This window comes from Salvia hispanica, chromosome 4 (genome assembly GCF_023119035.1).
Source record: "Salvia hispanica cultivar TCC Black 2014 chromosome 4, UniMelb_Shisp_WGS_1.0, whole genome shotgun sequence".
NCBI classification, from domain to species: Eukaryota; Viridiplantae; Streptophyta; class Magnoliopsida; order Lamiales; family Lamiaceae; genus Salvia; species Salvia hispanica.
Window position 1 is genome coordinate 12,129,999 of NC_062968.1, and position 21,273 is coordinate 12,151,271.

General features: G+C 34.7%; 2 protein-coding genes across 3 annotated transcripts; one reads left to right on the forward strand and one right to left on the reverse strand.

The window, feature by feature from the left end:
* The first annotated feature begins 1,499 nt into the window (after positions 1-1,499).
* LOC125185426 (F-box/FBD/LRR-repeat protein At1g13570-like) lies at positions 1,500-4,802 on the forward strand. Of its 2 annotated transcripts, none has more exons than XM_048081953.1 (6): positions 1,500-1,698; positions 2,269-3,079; positions 3,166-3,327; positions 3,395-3,689; positions 3,923-4,065; positions 4,379-4,802. In XM_048081953.1, exons 1-4 carry the CDS (start codon positions 1,589-1,591, stop codon positions 3,686-3,688), a joined length of 1,377 nt encoding a protein of 458 aa, XP_047937910.1. In that variant the 5' UTR covers positions 1,500-1,588; the 3' UTR covers position 3,689; positions 3,923-4,065; positions 4,379-4,802. The 2 variants fall into 2 exon arrangements, with proteins under 2 accessions (XP_047937910.1, XP_047937909.1); XM_048081952.1 differs by having other exon boundaries at positions 3,395-3,684.
* Positions 4,803-5,100: 298 nt separating this feature from the next.
* On the reverse strand, positions 5,101-7,397 carry LOC125219313 (protein NUCLEAR FUSION DEFECTIVE 4-like). Its single transcript, XM_048121254.1, has 3 exons — positions 7,021-7,397; positions 5,737-6,611; positions 5,101-5,663 (listed from the first exon to the last, which is right to left on the reverse strand). The coding sequence occupies exons 1-3, from the start codon at positions 7,327-7,329 to the stop codon at positions 5,168-5,170; spliced, it is 1,680 nt and encodes a 559-aa protein (XP_047977211.1). The 5' UTR covers positions 7,330-7,397; the 3' UTR covers positions 5,101-5,167.
* Positions 7,398-21,273: the final 13,876 nt, after the last annotated feature.

Here is a 21,273-nt window from a genome sequence, read left to right on the forward strand (position 1 = left end):
AAGATGGAGTCTATGGAGTATGGTTATGGTAATAACTTTATAATACTATTTCCGATTTTCTTAATTAACATAGTTTTTTACGTATGGAGTCTATAGAGTATGGATCATTATTAATAAATATTTATCGAACATTTTTTAATAAAACTTAGAAGAATTGATTACTTTAAATAAAACATATTATTTATCCACTCTATTTATTTATTATGATTTTTTCAAAATGAGTAGAAGAAAAAAAAAAGTGACTCAATTTTTTGGGATAAAAGAAGTATGACTATTTTTCATGAATTTAACAAGTAAACAGAAATAGTCATGAATCACTGTGTCAATTTTCTCAAAAGTCAGTTTTCGAACAAATCAAATCGTAGATATTGGAATGTGTCGGTGGAATAGAACAATCGGCAAGATGAAATATTACCTAACTTGAGAAAAATAAGAATGTTTTAATCATGAAACATATGGTAAAAGAAATTTAATTTAATTTTAGATTTGACACCTTCTCCATACACAATTAAAAATCTCAGCGGATAAGGTCAGTTGTAAATCGCCACATTTCTCCATTAAATCCCAAATGAATGAAATCCTTCTTCCTACCATCGCCTAACATTTTCTTGGAACCTTCGACAATCATTGGTACATGTATGATGTATCTGTATGCGTGTTAACATAGACATGAAGTGACGGAGAGGAGAGATGAAATTTGGAACGAAATTTTTGACCGTATTAAAATAACTACATCATTCCCATTAAATATCTTATATTTGACGGATAATAAATTTAAAATTTTGCTTAACATTGGAAACTTTTTGACCGTATTAAACTACATCATTCCCATTAAATATCTTATATTTGACGGATAATAAATTTAAAATTTTGCTTAACATTGGAAACTTTTTGACCGTATTAAAATATCTTCATCAGATCCATTAAATATTTTATATTTGACGGATAATAAATTTAAAAATTTGTTTAACATTGGGAACATAAGTGGATGGAAATAATTAATGGAATGTGGATCTACTTTTATATACTTTTATTGTCTTTTTAGGAATGAGATTTAAGAAATTGATATGGTGAAATTTAAAGTAAAAAAAAATTAAAACAAAAGAGATGAATAGAAAGTATAATAGGAGAGTATATAGACTTTTTTGCTAAAAAAAAATGAAATGACTCAATTACTTTGATACATATAACGTAGTACTCCGATCTCCGTATTAGTTTTATAATAGTAGTAATTATGCATAGAATGAGTTAGTGAAATATGATATCTATTTATTAAAAATAATAAAAATAAAATAAAATATTTATTTAAAATCATGTAAATAAAAAAATATGAGACATTTTGAATTTTCTCTTCTTCATTCTAATTATTTATATTTATCGTTAATACTTACTACCACTTATAGAGTAAGAATGGACCAACACGTGTGATTTGGTTTGATTATAATATTAAATTTGGTACAACAGCCGATCACTAAAACTATAAACAAATAAGATATCTCTATAGTGACAGTTTGGCAAATCCTTATCGAATCAACAAGAAAGAATCGAAATTTATATGATTTGCTGGAGAACTTGTTAACCCACATCGATGTCTCCCTGGTTATACATTCTAAATGGTTTGCTGTTCCTCGCTTTCTTCCTCAAATTGTTCAATATTCTCACCAGAAGCAAACTTTCTCAAGAGAGAGGACATTCTTGGTAACCAATAAAGCTTCTTTTTTTTTTTAATTTTAATTTTAATTTCTGGGTTTAGGAGTACGCTTGCTTTTATTGGTTGATTCTTCTCGTTCTTGATTTTTGAAATGGGAATGTGTATATTCCGATTGTAAGTTGTTTTTGTATGAGAGTATGAATTGAGAATCAATGGAGTTTGTAATCTGGTAATATATTTGACTTGCCTCTGCTTGTGTGCGTGGGAGAGAGAGAGAGAGAGAGAGAGAGGGATGTGAGAAGTGTAGTATTATTTTTATAGTAGAGAGAGAGAGAGGGATGTGAGAAGTGTAGTATTATTTTTATAGTTCTGCATAATTTGATAGATTAGGGTGGTGTTTGGTTTTCTAGATAGAATAGTACCAAGATATAATCTAGGATTAAGTTGTGAGATTTGACTATGACTAATTATCACGTGATTATCCATCCAGTATGAACCAAAACACACTACATATTTAATCCGAGATACAATCTTGCAAACTGTGGATTAGGGGTGTTTTGAGATGCTTGTTTTTGTGTATTAAGAGTGGTTTCTGAAGTTTGGTGTATTGTGTCCAGTCCTGTCTATGAGGAGATGGATGATCTAGCATCCGGGGTGGACACGATCACCACTTTGCCTCGTAGCATAATCGAGAACATTCTTAGTCGTTTGCCTCTGCGAGAGATGGTGAGGACTAGCCTATTATCGAGGGAATGGAAGCACAGATGGCTCACCTGCCCAGAACTCGTGTTTGATGTTTGCTTCGACCAGATGTTCTTGAAAGGTCGCGAGCTTAACCCAATTATTCACCATGTTCTGAGGCATCATCGAGGACCTCTTCTGAGATTCACGGTCCAAGTCCCTTCTCTCAGAAGTTGCCCTGAAATCGATGAATGGCTTCACCTCCTCCCAAACGACACCCTCCAGGACTTATTTCTCCGTGTCTCCATTGGTGGGGAACATAGGCTAACGACTCATCTCTTCACTTTCCGACACCTAAGAAACTTGAGGCTCGAGAGCTGTACATTTGACCCTCCTCTCGGATTTGAGGGATTCAACAAGCTTGTGACCCTCCAGCTTCAGAATGTTGGTCTCGTTCCCGACAGGTTTGGGGATTTCTTGGCGTCTTGCTCTGCAATCCAAACACTGATACTGTTCCACTGTACTTCCTTCAATTGCCTTGAAATCACCGGTCCCAGATTGAAACTTTTCGAGTTTAATGGGATATTTATTTCCATTTCTTTCAAGAACTGCCCCCTTCTTAGAGATGTTAGATTGGCTTTCTCGCCCGAGTCCAACGTGGAAAATGGCTTCTCGTTTAGCTTGGCAGAGTCCCTAAGCTGTCTCCCTGCACTTGAGGAGCTAGAACTGCAAGCAAACGCGTTGGAGGTATCAAAACTTGTCAATTATAGCTTCTTAACTCTCTCATCATATTAACTGTATTTGCATTCCCAACTGATTCTTCGGGTTTATAGGGCCTTTTTAGGTATGGTGCAGCGCCCGAAAAACTGGCCGTTGCATTGAAATCACTGAAAAATCTTCACCTCACCAATATGTATTTCGAAAAGATTGCAGAGATTGCATCTGCAATTTCCATCATCAGAAGCTGTCCCATTTTACAGAAACTTAGAATCACAGTAAGTTTCAGTCATCCTTCAAATTCTCTTCTCGGTGAATTAGATCAGGTATGGTGCTCGCTTGCAGGGTTATACCTATGAAGCGGTCGACTCAGTTGCCGGTTTCCTGCGATCACAAGAACCATTGAAGTGTTTGGCTCGGCTTAAGTCCATCAAGATGCAGCTCTTCTGTGGGAACGACTCCGAAATGGAGTTCCTCAAATATATGTTATCCTCTGCAGCTGCACTCGAGGAAATAGCAATCGCTCCTCACCCAGGTTGCATCACAGACGGGGGAGAGGCAATCTTGAACGAGCTTAAACAGTACCCTCGAGCATCCTCAAGGGCCGAATTCATCAGCCTAGACGGACACACCCGGTAAAGTAAAGTTTCTCTTAGCTCTGTTTTATGTTAGATTTATTGAGCCTGATGAAAGTCAATAGAACTTTTCTTGAAGAAAAAAACACATTTTTTCAGTAGTAAAGATACTTAGCCATAATTAAACACTTGATTTAGGCAAAAAGGTCACTTCGTTCTTCACACTCAATGTGAAAATTCATCGGATGCAGATTCCCATAAATAACCGAATACTGCATTCTTGATATGTGCTTTATAGGTGGTGAGGTGAAACCACCTCATTGCATAGAACATCTTGAACATCAATCGTGCATCTGGACCACGGGCAAGATGCTGCTCCGGATGCGTTGGACTCGCGCAAGCCAGGCAGTAAGACAGACACCTGAGAAGGATTCAAGAGAGGTAAAGTTTGGTTGTGTATAGTGTTGTGTTAGTACTACAATTTAAAGAATTTGTGATGATGGGATTGAAAGTAAACATGAGTAGCAGGCAAATAAATTGTGCGTACATGTTTTCTGAAGATTAAAAAAAATTGCAATGAATCTAATACAAATTTGGTTCAACTGCTGCCTTCAAACAAAAATAATGTAATTGTTGCATGTGTATCAAATTGACGATTATAAGCAGTTGACGTGAATCAAATTGTAGTCTCGTTTTATCATGTTTTTATGCACTTGTTAAGGTGAAGTTTAGACTCATTTTGATCACATTTCAGGGCCAAAGGCTAGAGCAAGAATATAAGGAGCAAAGAACGAAATTCGGACCAAGAAAAGGGAGAACCGAGTGATGAAGCTTGGTTACCTAAAATTGAGTCCAGTATTCGAGAACATTCTACCTTGGTCGGGTAGGATTGGTCCATATAGTGATGCCGGTTTTAAAACCCAGTTCGATCCAGATTTGAGTAATAGCTCATGCATCAGCCTCCCAGTACGGAGAAAGAACGAAAAAATGTAGACGTCCAGAGCTGAAGAAAGGATTGAAGCTTCATCTGCCATGGTATTCAAAATAATTAACATTGTAAATGTGACCATCACGAGTTGCTAGATCTTCGAATAGCTCCTAGTTTATAGTAGAGTTTGATTAAACATGTTTACCCTTTATTGTAAGTTCTAATTTGATAAGATTTGTATTTTGTGTCAGCATTTTTTGTAGTCAAACTAAATAATTTATTCAATTTATGCTACCAATCAAAACCTCGACATTGATGACTAATTTACGTGATTATACAAAATTAAATAATTTCATTTGTTAAATTTGAGTTTATATAAAAAAAAATGAAATGGAAGGGAGAAGCTGAGAAACGAAAGATGAGAAACAAGATGTTAGAGAATTTCATTTATGTATTCATCAGTGAAATTATACTCTAAAAACTCATTATTTTATAGAATTACCCCTAGATGGGTTATCTACCTCGATGCGAAAATCAGAAAACTCATCTAAATTCAAATTTTTCTTTAAATTTTGTTAATCATTTTGTTAATGTGCAATCAATCATACAAGATTATCAACCTGTGTGTACTAGCTCACTAAGACAGATAGTTGGTCTTCTACTTGTCCCAAATCTGTGATAAGCATGCCTAGTTCTCAAGAACAGCATCACACTACACACTACTCCCACAACCGAAACACAGCCCCACCCCACAAATGTCAGCCAATAGCACTCTCTCCCCATACACACCAACGCCTCGCCTAAGCCTGCAGCACCGGGCGTGGCATTGGAGTCGTAAACTGTTGCTGCCAGGTAGCCGTAGACGAGGGATCCAATGGGTATGTTGGTGATGAGGATGTTGTGGTTCATACTCACACCACATGGCCCGAAGAGCTCCGAGGTTATTGAAACCGCGGCAGCGAATATAAAGCCCGAGCTCAGCCCGATCAGAGCTGTCCCTGCTTGGATCGCCAGGGCGTTGCCTCCAAATGCACCGAGAAGGGAGAAGGCGACTGGCGTGGGGAGGAGAGCGATGGCCAGCCAACCAGTTCTTGAGAAGGAAACCTTATTCCTGCAAATATGATAATTTAAGTTTCTGCAAATATATGCAAAATGGAAGATGATCGGTGTGCCTACTTGCTTACATTGGTATGAAGTCGGGAGCAGCGGAGAGGAGGCGGCCGAAGAAGGAGAAGGAGGCGTATATGGCGATGAGCTTTGATGTCATCAAACCATGCCCGAGCGACTGAGCAATCTGCCCAAGATTGTTGCTGTACACAAGCCCTAAAGTTCCCCCACAGATATATGCGATGTAGTATAGCCAGAACTCCAACCTTCGGACGAGCATTCCTGCTTTGTGTTCTTCCCCGAGCATCACTGTTTCACCGGAACTACCTTCTTCAACACTGCTGTTCTCTCTGGAAATGCCATTAGGTGCAGCGGAGTAGGCTGGTTCATTTTCACGGCTAAGGAGCTGTTTATGTAGCTGGAGATTATCAGCCTCATCATCATCAGCAGCAAGAATGAAGCTAGAGGAGATTGTGCGGTTAAGCCACTCTCCGTCGTAAAAAATGCCGGGGATCCCTAAAGGGAGGATCAGGAGAAAGATGGCGCCATACAAGAGGAGGCGGGCCATTGATGAATCTGATGGATGGAGGAAGAGGAGATACAGGCCTGTGAAGAAAGCTAGCACATTTAGCCCGAGGAACGTGCGTTTGTCGCGCTTCACAACATCAGGATCCGGAGAATATAGAGGAGGAGGTTGGTGAAGAATGGGAATCAGAGCCACAACGGATATGAAGAGGGGGATCAATGCATTGAGAAGGAGGTAAACAGCTGATGAGGAACTGTCGATTGACTTCACTGCGAGGTTGTACAGAGCAGCGCTTACACCATTGAAGCTGACGGTGAGGGAGAGCGCGAACGGCATTGCAGAGGGGAAATTCTTGATGCAGAGAACAAAGCAGACTGTGTTGAACCAGCAGATGCTGCAACCAGCTAACAAGCAAAGTATAAATACCTACAGTTAAAATTTAGGGATCAATTCAATCAAGTCAATCACTATAAATGATTAAAATTGGGGAGAAACGCACACACAAACACACATTGGCATTTCAATTCAGTGATGCAAAATTTCATATACAAAGGAGCAGATAGTAATACGAATAGAGGATTGAGACACCAATGCATCATCAAGAGAAATTCATCAAATTGAAGATCAATAACACCAATGTAAAAGGAGTATGAAGGAATAAGATTTCTTCAGGAATTCAAATATTTCCAGATCAATCCAACCAAATCAAATTACTAGCGAATTTGCAAGATTACGAGATTGCATTCTTGCATTTTACTGTAACTCGATAATATAGAAAATTGGAGGTGAATCAGCAAAACCTAATCAAATTGGGGGAAAAGAGAAAACAACAAACCACGGAATACGGCAGCGTAATCACTTTAGCAACGACGAGCCATTGCACGCCGTAGCCGACGAGCCCCATCGCCGCGGCGGCGAACATTACCGCCCAAAGCGGCATCCACATGACGGCAAGACCTGCCGACCAGCCCAAGGCCTTGCCGAGGTCGGAGGCGGTGGCGAGATAGTTGAGCTGGACCTGCGAAACCCCCAAAACCGACTTGAGCTCGGAAGAGTAGGCCGAAAAGTCGAGGTTAGTCCCCGTGAAGGCCTGTATCCAAATGGTGGCCGCGAGCACCATCCATTTCCCCGATTGGGCCACCATTGTTGAGAAGAGAGTAGCGTTTGGTGTTAGAGCAAAGCGAAAGCGAGTGTAGTAAAAGGTGAGTTTGGTGAGAGAAGAGGTGTTTGGTGATGCTGTTGCGTGCACGGTCGTTTATAGTAAGCAGTATTATTAATTCCCGCATAAAGTGAACCACATTTTTTTATAGTGATAGTATTTTATTTTTTAAGAAATTATTTAATCTTATAAAAAATGAGAGAATGAGTTAGTAAAAAATAGAACTTATTTTTATATATTAATATTATAATAAAAATATAATAAGTTACGTGAACGGTGGTCCCTTATCGAAAATGAAAAAAAAATAAACGAGACTTTAAATCACGGACATTCCAAAATAGCAAAACGGGACATTATTTCATTGACGGAGGAAGTATTACTTCGATTTCATTAGTGTTGGAACATATTCCTTTTTAGGATGTTCAATTAAAGTTGGCACATTTCCTCTTTTAATAAAAGTCAACACTTATCCCTCTTATTTTACTCTTCATATTCCTAACTTATGACTTAAAAGTGATTATGTAACAGCAGTACATTACTTACTCCATCCCCATTAAGTATCATATTTTGTTATTTTCGTCCATTCCTCAGTGTTATTTTAATTTTATCGTAAATGATAACTAGCCGCTGCTGGGGTTTGGTGTCTTGTACAAAACAAATAAATTAGATACGGATCTATTTGACCGATTATGCGATTAATCAATTCACATGTTAAACAGAAAATTGCATGCTAGAACGCAAATAATTCATGCTCATAGAAAGTAAATCCTAAACATGAATACTACGGTTTAGAGTTACCGATTTGATTCTCCAAAGAATCGACGATTGCTCGCGCCTTCTCCACATGATGATCTTCAATACTAGACCACAGATCTTCTCTCTGGTTCCCGAACTGTATCTCGATATCGGGGTGGGCTGATCTTATCAAAATACTAGGACTCGAATAAAGAAGACGGAAGAAATCCTTTTGGGAAAAGGAGTAGAAATCGAAATCTCCTTCAGCTGGGGGGGGCCGAAAATTTCGAAAAATTTCAAGTATGAAAATTGTGATTCTTTATGTCTCATTTATTCTCCTATTTATATTAAGTTCCTTATGGGCCCAGACAGGGATCTATGGAAGGTTTTGGATATGGGCTCCCCAATTAGCTTTTTACTAATTAAATTGAACCCACAATTTAATACAAGCTTATATTGGAATATTACGAGCAGCCACTACAGAAGTAATATTGAACTCTCCCCATCCAAATCCGAAATTACAAGTAATCCGGGTTTCCGTTATTTATTATTTATTTCCCGCGCTTAAGATATAAATGTCCATTAATTAATTAATGTCTGCTATGGACTTAATTAATTAATATCTTATTAATTCCAAGAGTGGACTTAGCAAGAAACACTTATTTATTATTCATAGAGTAATAAAACTCCAACTGGCCAGTTTTCCGAATAATAAAACCTTGTTCGAGCTCCTCTTGAGGACATTATCAAACGAGACTCACCTCGTGCACGTTTCAACATAATAGCAATCCTAGCACCGCTAGATATTAATCACCACTACCCAATATATCGGGATTATTGGGTTGCGAAAAACCCGCACCATTTGATAAGTCAAAGTAGTGCATAATCAATACCGTATGCTCAATGCTAACATATGTAGATTAAGAAATAACATTTTATCAAGACCTAGTCTTTCAGTAGATAGCATAATGACACGTCTTGCTGTTAGATCCGTTCAGTGCTATACCACACCAATGTCAAATTATTTCAGTAAGGCTTAGAAATATGTGGACTGACATTGCAACCTTTCACGTTAGGTAGCCAAAGCCTATCTAGGTTGTGAAATTCTTCTTTTTCTTTTGCAAAGCATTGCATAGATCCGACCGTGTTACCTTAAAGTGGACGACGCCCACAACCGGTCTACTAAGCAAAAGACTTAGACTTTGTTTACTTCTTATGCATTTAAATGTTTGTAAAACATCTTATAAATGCACAAGCAAACACAATGTAATAATAATAGTGATTCTATTCGTGCGAGACTGCTCGAATAATACTGAATCGGGTTAAAAGTGGATTGTAGAGTTTTACGTATACAAGCAAGATTCTATTCGCGCGAACCTTGCTCGAAACATGCTTTTCAGTATACCAAACCTAACAGCCGCCACAACCCACTAACTTATTTCACTCATATTTTCAGTATAAAATTAATACAGGAGTATATATAGTGAGACTCATATTCCACTAACTTATTCAACTCACTTTTCTTTACATTTCTTAAAATGCATGCCGAAACCAAATAGGACACTTAACAGGGGACGAATAGAGTACTCCCTCCGTCTCACTCAAGATGACCACATTCTTGAGTGGCACGAGATTTTAGAAAGTGTTGTTAGGTGGAATAAAGTAGAGATGAAAAAAGTAGTTGAATATTTTAATGAGGAGAGATGAGAGAGAGGGCTATTTCCAAAATAGGAAAGTGGCCATCTTGATTGTGACAAACAAAAAAAGAAAGGTGACCATCTTGAATGAGACGGAGGGAGTATTATTTTGTGAGTTAAAAAGTGAATAGTGCATTCTATAAGAAAACAAATACTCCTACCTCTTTTGTCAGCCTTTACTCGTCATTAGTTTTTTTTTTATTCATCCACCAATAATTGTCACACTTACTTTTTATTCCTCCCATCCTACTTTAGGAGTCTTAATTTAATTCGGATGAGTTTTAAGAAATTTAAAGGAAAATTAGTTGAAAAACATAGTGGAATGTTAGTCTTATGTTTATATATTAGTTTTATAATAAAATGTGAGTGGAGTGTGATAGTAGAATGCGGGGCTTATTACCATTTATGAAATATTTTAACTGGAACACCTAATGTGAGACAGACTAAATCTATGACTCCTAAAATGGGACATATGAAGTAGTACTACTTTTGGTATTGAATCCCACATTACACTAACTCATTTCCACTTATATTTATTAGTATAAAACTAATTCTCCTCCGTCCATGAAAAATAGACAAGATTGTGAATGGCTCGGGATTTAGTGTTTAATTGGTAAAGTAAGAGAGAGATAAGAAAAGTAAGAGAGATGGAGGGAAAATGTAGTGAAATGAGTGTTAGTGGATTGTGGATTCACATTTAGAATGATGTGTAGGATTAGTATTGGTTGACAACTTTTCTTTTTGAACTTGGTCTAAAGATTGACTAAAATGGCGAAACTTATCTATTGACTCAAATTCGATTAATTTTTTCAACTTAGTTTCTATTACATTTTTAAAAAACCGTGCCGCATCTAAGTGTACGAATTAATGGTGGACGAAGAAACTATTAAAGATTACTCCATATTTATATTTAATAAACATGCTTCTTTCGGTAAATATGAACTATTTTCTTTTTAGTTAGTCTCTTATAATATATTTTTAAATTTAGGAGTATTTAAGTTATTCCAATTAGTAATAAGGATCTCACTATTTACTAACATTACTTTCTCTATATTTTCTCTTCATCTCTCTTAATTTACCAATTTCACATCGTGCCCTACTAAAGATTTATACTCCCTACATCCTCTATTTATAGTCCTATTTTGATTTGGCATGAATTTTAAGAATGTATTTTGACTTTGTGAAGAAAAATGAGGAAATGAATTATTGAAATGTGACTCCACTTTTATATATTTATTTTATAATAGAATGTGAGAGTAATGATTTAGGTGAATGGTGAAGTCCACCCACTTTGAATGAAAAGATAAATGAGACTTTAAATCGCAAACATCTTAAAATGATAAAATAAGACACTTTTTTCACGGACGGAGTGAGTACTCATTTATCAGGGAAGAAGGGAGTATCGATTTAAATAGAATGAACATTCAACAGAGTACATGACAAAACCTATCTCGCAACAGCATCACTAATTATTTACACAAAACTCAAACTCATTTTAGTGTAAATGTGACATTAAATATGATTTTACTCCAATAATTTACGCTAAACTCAAACTTAAATGAATAATCTCTATATTATGCATTTTTTACTCACAAAATTTGAATTTTTTTTGGTTTTGGTTAAGTGTAAACCTAAATATAGGTATTTTTCACTCAAAAACCAAAAATGGGATTAGTTTTTGAGCACTATTAAAGCTAGTTACCTATCATTTTAGATTTTAGTATACTATTGGAGATGGTCTAAAAGTTGAAAATCTATGTTAATTTAAAAAATTTACATTTCAATTTTTATAAAAATATTTACGCAGAAGTAACTACTTAAGACCCAATTTATTCGATATCCTTGTACTCCAAGGTAGTTGAGTTGTACTCCTTCTGTCCCACATTAGAAGTCCCGGTTGAGTTCGACACGAGTTTTAAGAAATATAAAGGAAAGTTGATGATAAAAGATAGTGGAATGTGAGTCCTACTTTTATATATTAGTTTTATAATAAAATGTAAAAAAGATAGTGGAATGTGAGTCCTACTTTTATATATTAGTTTTATAATAAAATATGAGTGAGAAAAGGTGAGAGGAATGTGAGGCCTATTACCAATAATGGAATATTCCAACCGGCACTCCTAAAGTGGGACACCCAAAAGTAGTAAACCGGGACTCCTAAAGTGGGACGGAGGGAGTATTTCTTTTTCAGTTATTCCTAGGTAGTTAAATTATTTTCTTTTTTGTCAAATACGTTATCTTCTCTTTTACTCCCTCCGTCTCTCTGTAACTGAGTCATATTTCTTTTTGGGTTGTCCCACTGTAGCTGAGTCGTTTCCTTTTTGGCAAAAAACAACAACTTTTCTTCTCTCTTACTTTACACTCTGTTACTTTATTCTCTTTTCATCTTTCTACCTTTTTCCTTTCCTACTTTATTATTCGTTTACTTAACTCACATAACCCAACTTTTCTTAAATCTCGTGTCGAGAAGAAACGCCTCTACTACATAGGGATGAAGAGAGTAGTATATTCTCTCGCTTAGTTTACTCTATCTACTTTAAACAATAACACATCAATTTTTTAAAATTCAAATAAAATGTCACATTTTTTATTGGCCTAGATTTTAAGAAATTGTTGACTTTGTAAAAGAAGGTGGTAGAAAAAGCTGTTGGAATGTGAGTCATTTTTGCAAATCCGTCCTCCAGAATCAATTGTGTTGTCTCTGCGGGCCGTGGAAATGTGAGTCCTATTTTTAGATAGTACTCCCTCTGATGCAAAGCGTATGTAGAAAAAGACTGAACGGAGAATTAATCAAAGAAACCCTAGTTTCGGTGAAAAAACGAAAATAATACTATTAATCAAAGTCTGTCTTTTAAGTTTAACAATGAAGCCTTTATATAGACAAAGAAAAATCCTAAACTTATTGAAAATAAAACTAGAAGGAAAATAACTAAAAGGAAAATAAGCAAAATAGGAAAACCTAATTTGTAGAAGGAAAAACAATTACTCCTAATATTTTTTCATCTACTAATTCTATTAACTAGGAAATAAATAAAACCTAAAATATAATTTTCTTAGCCTCCAAATCTTGTCTTTTATAACTGCATCATACTCCCCTTCTCAAAAAAGTCTCATCCTCGAGTCTGTCCTCGAGTCTGCTTTATTGAAATAGCATCTTAACCTATTGAAAATTTCTCCGACTACAACAATCATCGTCCTGCTAGTTAAGTGGTCTCCAAAGTTTTAATACATCTTTATGTATTAATCCATCAAGTTTTTGGTCATGAGCTGCAGATGCATCATAGGACTGAAAAGTCAGCGTGTGGTTGCTAAATGGATAGTCTCCTCTGGCCTCACTAACTCCAGCCCATTTGTCGACAGAGTGGTTATGTACGTATATAATTCTCTGAATCATTAAATGGCTCTAGTGCTTATTAACTGAATCAGATGCTGGATTGCTCTTAAAGTCTTCAAGTTCTTTAGTCAACAAATTCCCAGCCATGGGCTGTAGGAGGCGGTTTCCCCTTTCAACCTCGTCGTACTCCTCATCGCCATGGATGACAACGCCCTCGTCTTCGACAACGTCGTCAAATTTCACAGAAGGAGACGGAGATTTGTGCATTAATCCAGGGAGCTCATAGAATATATCCTCGTCGTATACCGGCTTATCATACACAGGCATCGACAATATATCCTCGTCGTATACGAGCTTATCATACACCGGCATCAGCAATATATCCTTGTCGTATACAGGCTTGTCATACACCGACATCGACAGTATTTTGTTGTTACTATTTTTCGGTGGTTCGGGGAGCTCACAGAATATATCCTCATCGTATACAGGCGTATCATACACCGGCATCGAAAATATATTGCTATTACTATTTTTCGACAGTTCATCCGCATCATATGATGTAAAGACGTCGCTGAATAATGGATCGTCTATTGAACGACGCTCCGGCGCAATAGAACTCATCTGGTTGGATTTTCCACGACGCTTCTCCGGTCGCGCCGATCGTCGCTGTAGGTCTCAGACCTATTTTCGCAGATCACTGTTCTCGATGTCGCGATGGAGGTCTCAAACCTGTTGTTTGTCTCAGATCATCGTTCTCGATGTCGCGTAGATCACGTTGTCGTGCAACCTCTTCGTTTGGGAGATCTCCACGTCCCCCACCACGACCGCCGCCACAAGCATCGCCACGTCTACCGCCATGTCTACGTTCAACCATTGATAATCAACTTGGATCATGATATTAAATGATGCAAAACATATGGAGAAAAAGACTGAACGAAGAATTAATCAAAGAAACCCTAGTTTCTGTGAAAAAACGAAAATAATATTATTAATCAAAGTCCGTCTTTTCAGTTCAACAATGAAGCCTTTATATAGGCAAATGAAAATCCTAAACTTATGGAAAATAAAACTAGAAGGAAAATAACTAAAAGGAAAATAATCAAAATAGGAAAAATTAATTTGTAGAAGGAAGAACAATGTAACAGCCCGCCCTCCTAGGGTACAATAAATGCGGCGGCTGCTACCCGAAACCGACTCCAAAGAAGTAAACACAGACTAGGGTTTCATTTAAAGAGTACTGGTAGGGCTTGCGGCCCATACTCAGACCCGAATTCGTATAAGCATATCCAACAATCACATTTAAACAAACATAGGCATGACATAACAGTTAAACCACCCTTATAACCCCGAACAACATTTTGATAAAATAAAAGAGAGTTTTTAGAGTAAAGCCCACCTCGATTGCTTAGTTTTCAAGTAGATTCGCTTTTCCGTTATCCGGCTTCGCAACCAAAGTGTCACACCCAAATCTTTCTTGACGTATAGACTTATAATAAATAAATTCAAAATTTAAAATGAATGATCCACGTGTAAACTACATAAAATTCACATATTACATCAGGTACATATTTCAAAATATTCTAAACTGTAGTGGGACCCTCTCACCACTCTATATACTATACATTTATCTACATGCAAAAATGATGAGGAGGAGAAGGTTGCCAAAAATGCGTCAGCCGCCGACCCTTATAATAACTGTAACTCACATCAACCCACGCATCATTGATATCTTATTCCTGAAAAATATTAGTGGTTTATATGAGCCACAACTCAGTGTATATAAATATTACCTTTAATTTCACACACATATATCAAACTCATTCTTTCATCAAAATATATCACCGGAAGTAATAAATATCATAAACAATTTAACATTCATATGCATATGCCTCTCCATTCTTTTTATTATTCTGTGACACATCAAGCCTGGTATCTGCCCGGGATTTCCATTGTATACGACCCGTAGGTCCCTTTTCATTATTTGACCTTTCCACGAAGGCCCCTCTTTGCTTTTTGACCTTTCCACGAAGGCCCCTCTTTGCATATTAACCTTTCCACGAAGGCCCCTCTTTGATTTGACCTTTCCACGAAGGTCCCTCTTTGCATATATTCTTTGACCCGTAGGTCCATTATCATTGAATATGACCCGTAGGTCTTTTTCCATTGTATATCAGATCCAGAGCAAGACTGTCACATATCCTCTTTAATTCCATGGTTCAAATAATTCCAATACCATGCATCAATCATATCCATTGCACCAATTACATACCCATATATTTCATCAATTAACTCCAATACTATAGATAAACATATCCATTGCACAAATCATATATCCACATCACATTTCACCATCAATATCAAGTAACACATAACCATTTAGTCTCATATCATATAATTCAAATATTCACTTCAATTTAACACGTAGCAATCAATCACATAAAATATGTAAAATTAAAAGTGTGATTTATACACGCCTGATTACGACGGATGATATAGTCGAATTCCTTGATTCCTTAAGCTTCATCTACAGATCTTTAATCCAAATTAATGGTCCTCGGGTTGAACTCACTCTCTCTCTCTTCCTAATTTAACAGCTCGCGATCCTTTCTTCTATTTGTTTTTCCTCCCTCTATTTTTCTTCTAAGTTTTTTTTCCAATATTCCTATAGAATATATATATATATAGTAGTAGTACGAAAATGTCTCGGTTATTTGCCGACTTATGTCTATTAATTAAAATATTAGTAACCCAAATGGCATGTATATAGTTAATCATAGTGATACGTGTCACCCATATACATTATGAACAAAAATAATCATTTAATATTCTAAATAAAAATATATAAAATTAAGCTTACTTAATTATTAAGATACTAGTCAAAATACACAATATATATCCCATGCACACGTTTACATATTCCTATATATGTATAACATACAATTATGTAAATAACACTATAAATATACACTAATAAATGAATATCTATCAGTATGCAAATTGACGCATGTTTCGGGTTAGAGATGTCACACAAAGTTTCACCTTTTAATCACATAGGCACATATCACAAATTAGATTCAATACTACTCTTACTCATGCATGTCTCATTACTTTTCCCTTTTCCCAACGATTTATCTTATCATTACTAATTAATCAAGATCATGTTTATCGCACACGAAGACTTAACCATCAAACACACACTACACAACACATCAACACACACACACACGGCACACGCACACACACGCCACACACACACACGGCACACACACATACACATGTCCCCACATCCCTTTTATCCCTCTTTCACTCAACCAAGATGCATGAGGGTTCAAGAAGACCGATTAATCGGTTAGAAGAAGAAAAAGAAGAGGTAGAAGAAGAACAAACATAACTCTTAAACAAAAATACCTTTTTAGCGAAAAACAATCGGTAGAAAACAAGTATTAGCCTTGATTCTTCAAAGTTCTTGGATTAAACTTCAATTTCTTCTCAAAGGATGAAGGATTAATGGAGTAATGTAGAAGAAAAATTGAGAGAGTGTGTGGGAGGGTGGGGGCCGAAAATTATGGGGGCTAGGGTTGATGTCTCTCTTATTTATAGTGCTCAACAAGATCTTTAGGTAATTAGAATAGAATATTTGGTAAGATCTCATTCTCCCCAATTAAATAAAATAAAATAATATTGTGAAGTAGGGAAGAAGAATTAACAAAAATAGACTAGGTATCAAGCATGGCAATTTTCGAAAATTAGGTCCTCTAACTAGCCATGGTTTCGTTTTGGTATATTTTACGGAGTAGAATAAAATATCACGGAGCAAAATAAAATAAAAATTCTCCCCCATTGGCCTAGAAATAGGCGTGTATTTTGAGCCTAATTAAGGCATGGATTTTTTTGAATATTAATTAAAATAAGGTATGGTAAGGATCTCTTGAAGTATGGAAAGATTTGGTAGAATATTTAAATTCTAGGTATGGAAAGAAATCAAATAAGAGGTCAAATAAAATAAAACAATTCCTTTCTTCTACATGTGATTTTCGAAAATCACAAAGAAATAGTGCCTAGTATTTATGGAAATTTTCTCTAATATTCTCACTCACCCTTAATCAAATAATTCATCTCATAAATTAATTAATCACATATGCCACATCATAATAGTCAACAAATTTAACTTTTCAAACTTCTCAATCAAATAAACTCATGTAATAAATTCACTTATCAAATAATTCACATCTTCCACGTCATCGATAATAAATTTTAGGGCTCTAAAATTAGGGTTCTAAATTCCGGGATGTTACAAACAATTACTCATAATATTTTTTCATCAACTAATTCTATTAACTAGGAAATAAATAAAACCTAAAATATAATCTTCTTAGCCTCCAAATCTTATCTTCTATAACTGCATCACCCTCCGTCCCATAATAGATGTCACACTTTCCTTTTTAGTTTCTCCTAATGTCACATTTTCTTTTTTAGAAAAAAGTTCTGTCTCACATTAATATAAATATACTATTTTCTCTCTCTCCACTCACCACACAAAACAACATATCTTAAAATCCTGTGTCATTCCCCAAGTGTGCCATCTATTATGGGACGGAATACTTCCTCCGCTTGAAAGTTTGTCACACTTCTTTCCTGCACTCGTTTTGTAAAAATTAATAAATAGTTAGAGTAGAAAGAGTGTAACGTAAGAGAGAAAATAATTTAGTTAAGACTTTTCTCTACATAATTCTCCTTCATACTTTATTCTCTCCCTACTTTAACTATTTATATTATTTTTACAAAACTAGTGCAAAGAAAATGTTGTGATAAATTTTAGGGGACCGAGAGAATAATAAAATGTGAGTGGGGATATATTAAAAAATAAATATTCAGTTGTGCGAACAGAAAAAAGAAAAAGAAAAGAAATATCTACAGGAATAATATAGAGCATGATACACGTTTGAGTAGTTTGATTATTGTGACTAGTTAGTTGAGGTGGATGGGCTGTAGTGCTGTACTATATTGAGGAAGGGAGTTAGTTTTTTCTTTTTTTAGGGAAATAATTAAGAGTGAACTAATTCAAAATTGTCAAAATTCAAGAAACCCTAATTGCAGCGTACAATATATAATTATAAATGTTCACAGATCGCGTATAACGTCAAGAAAAAACAGAGAATCCAAAATTTGTTTCAAGGAATCCCAAAACATATTGGAGACAAATCATAAACTTTATTTCCGCTAATTTAGTTTTTAGTTTTCAAGATAATTGCATCACATTGATTAACATGGTGCATGCCATGGTAAATACTTTGCATTAATTACTGTATAAAAAATGAAAACAAACAATCAATTCATTGATATAATAAAAAAACAGATACAAAATAATTGCTTCATTTGTAAACAAGTTGCATTGCAGTGATAAACATTTTTGTATTAATTGTCGTATAAAAAAAAACATACATTCACATGAATAATTGTTCATTTTTGTAGGCAGTTAATGCAAAATATTTATCATGGCAATACAACATAACATATTAACCCATGTGATGCAATATCTGGAAAACCAAAAACTAAGTTCCGCGAAAATCAACTCCACAATTTGTTATCCTTATTTTTTGGGATTCCTTAAATTTAAATTTAAAATTAGGATTTTCTATTTTTTCTCCTCGTTACTCCTACTATGCAACCATATATATACTGTACAATGCATGCGACCCAGGTTCCATGAATTTTGACCATCCAGATTCAAATTCTATGGATGATATTGGTGGTATGTTATTACTCTAATTGGTCGAAGAACATTAGTGCTCATCTCTCTCTATATATATGGATTGCATTTTCTGAAAAATGATCAATAATGGTTCTCTGTCTACTACCTTTGTGGTGACTCGAACCTCTAACTTATTGGTTAGAGAGAAAACGTGTGACCAACTAAGCTGCGCTTCATCGTTATACATACGAACATGACATCATAGAGGTAAACACGTCTGACTGACAGATGCATTATATACACATATACTATTCGAAAACACACATACATTTTTTGACCATTAAACTGAACTAGGGTCATTTATCTATATTGAACTTGAGTCATTATATACAAATTAATTTTTTTATGTAAATTTTTTAGTACGAACATATGCAATTGAGATTTTGTTAGAATCATCATAATACTATCATTAATTTAATATATGGTTCCTGAAAAAATAATTTAAATAAAGAAAATTACATAAAATTGATTTTTTTGAAATATTTTTAGGATTGCTAAAATGTCAACCTTATAATAATGATTCAAGTTGATTATGTAAATCACTTCTAAGACATTATAACAACTAGTGTCACACCCCCATGTACAACTCAATTTAATTTCATCACAATAATTCACATTTAAAAATCACACAAACATGTAAAACTCTTTAAATATACAGCCCCAAAATATAAAAGTAAGCAATTTTATAAATCAACCAATTGCATACACATACTTAAAATAGTTATATAAGATTTACGTTATTTATATACAATTAATCAAAGTTTCCAATAATGGCAATCAATTAGGTGCATACACATCGAAAAATTATAACATAGTTTTACAACAATGACATTCACGTTATTGTTTTCAAAATTCCCCTTTTATAATTTTCTAGAAAAGTGTGTGTATACGTGGATAAATATGGTTTTATATCAAATTACATATTACTATGAAATAATAATTGTAGATTTGTAGTAATATAATGAGAGTTATTGTATAGATGGGTTGAGCTTATCATTTAATTTATACAATTTTGTACAATTTATGTAAGAATTTAATAACTAAAACAACTTATTAGATTGATAAAAATATAGTACTCCATCATACTTTTCATTTGCCCCATCTACGATAAGATTATTTTTTTAACTTCTCTAATTTTAAAACTAAAGAACTTATCATTTTATTCATTAAAAGTTACAACGAAAATTAAGACATAATTTTATAAAAATTACAATGACATTCATGTTATTATTTTAATTATATATGTATCGATAAAATTAAATCAATGAATCCTATTAATAATTAACTGTTTTTCTAATGTCTTGCATATTAATTAGGTTTAATAAAACTAAATTAATATGTCAAAAACTAAATAAGTTATATACTTAAATACTCCTCATTGTCCCAACTAAATTAGGGTATTTCTTTTAGCCAGGATGATTAAGAAATTGTGTTATATATAATTAAAATAATATAGAGATAATAAAGTGCGAGAGATAAAAATGAGTAAAGTTGATGGCGTTCTTCTTCTCCAAATTTCTCCAAGTCCAGTTCCTTATTTCTGACGTAATTTTCTTTCATTGTTTACCCCTATTTGTATTCTTCTCTGTATTTATTTAATTTTCCACTTCATTTCTCTGCTTCGCTTTTGTGGAGTCTCTCTGCTTTGGGGTTGGAGGTGAGGCTCGATCTTGATATTTTCAATTAAGAGAAGGGAGTTGTTTGATGATATATAATAGTATTCGATAAGTGGGGAAATTTATAGGAGAAATTTATAGTATTTCGATTAAGGCTTGGGAATTTACGAGGAGTTTCTTGTCTAACCAAATTCACTATAATTTGTTCGTAAGTAACAGTTATCCCAGAGTTGACAAATCGTGCAGATTGACGGATCAACTAACCCAATAAGGTTAAACCCTAATCCAACACAAAATTGTCGGGTATCAACCCATTAACTTCGTGCATGTTCGTGCGGATTATCATGTTATGTCGAAAAATGTCAGCTTCACTGTTAATTAACAAAAAAAAATTGTAACATAATTTTATACTAATATTTCTAATAGCATTTATATTAATCTACAATACTATTGATAAATCCATAACTAATCCAAAATTGATTCGTAAAATAAATTTAAGCGGTTGATTATTATAATCTAAAGGAAATAATTTAGCCTTAATTTTGATATAAAAAACATAATCTAGCGTAAACTGCAAGTTGTTGCAATTTGGATATACTTGGGCATGTAGACAAAAGCGACTTAATATTTGACCTATACTAATGATATACGGTATATATATCTCTTAATATAAAATAACATGTAGTTTAATTAGGAAACTCCTAGCTCTCCCTATATATATGATTATTATCCACATAAATTATACGCTATCAGACATCATTAAATACAGGATCCACATAGAAAATTTTTGGAGCT

Excerpts from the sequence above, each read along its gene's own strand:
- LOC125185426 (XM_048081952.1), top strand. The coding sequence starts at position 1,589 with ATGTCTCCCTGGTTATACATTCTAAATGGTTTGCTGTTCCTCGCTTTC. Across the intron at positions 1,699-2,268 it reads CAAGAGAGAGGACATTCTTG|TCCTGTCTATGAGGAGATGG; the intron begins GTAACCAATAAA and ends TATTGTGTCCAG. Across the intron at positions 3,328-3,394 it reads TACAGAAACTTAGAATCACA|GGTTATACCTATGAAGCGGT; the intron begins GTAAGTTTCAGT and ends GCTCGCTTGCAG.
- LOC125219313 (XM_048121254.1), bottom strand. The coding sequence starts at position 7,329 with ATGGTGGCCCAATCGGGGAAATGGATGGTGCTCGCGGCCACCATTTGG. Across the intron at positions 6,612-7,020 it reads TTACGCTGCCGTATTCCGTG|GTATTTATACTTTGCTTGTT; the intron begins GTTTGTTGTTTT and ends TTTTAACTGTAG. Across the intron at positions 5,664-5,736 it reads GCTCCCGACTTCATACCAAT|GAATAAGGTTTCCTTCTCAA; the intron begins GTAAGCAAGTAG and ends TCATATTTGCAG.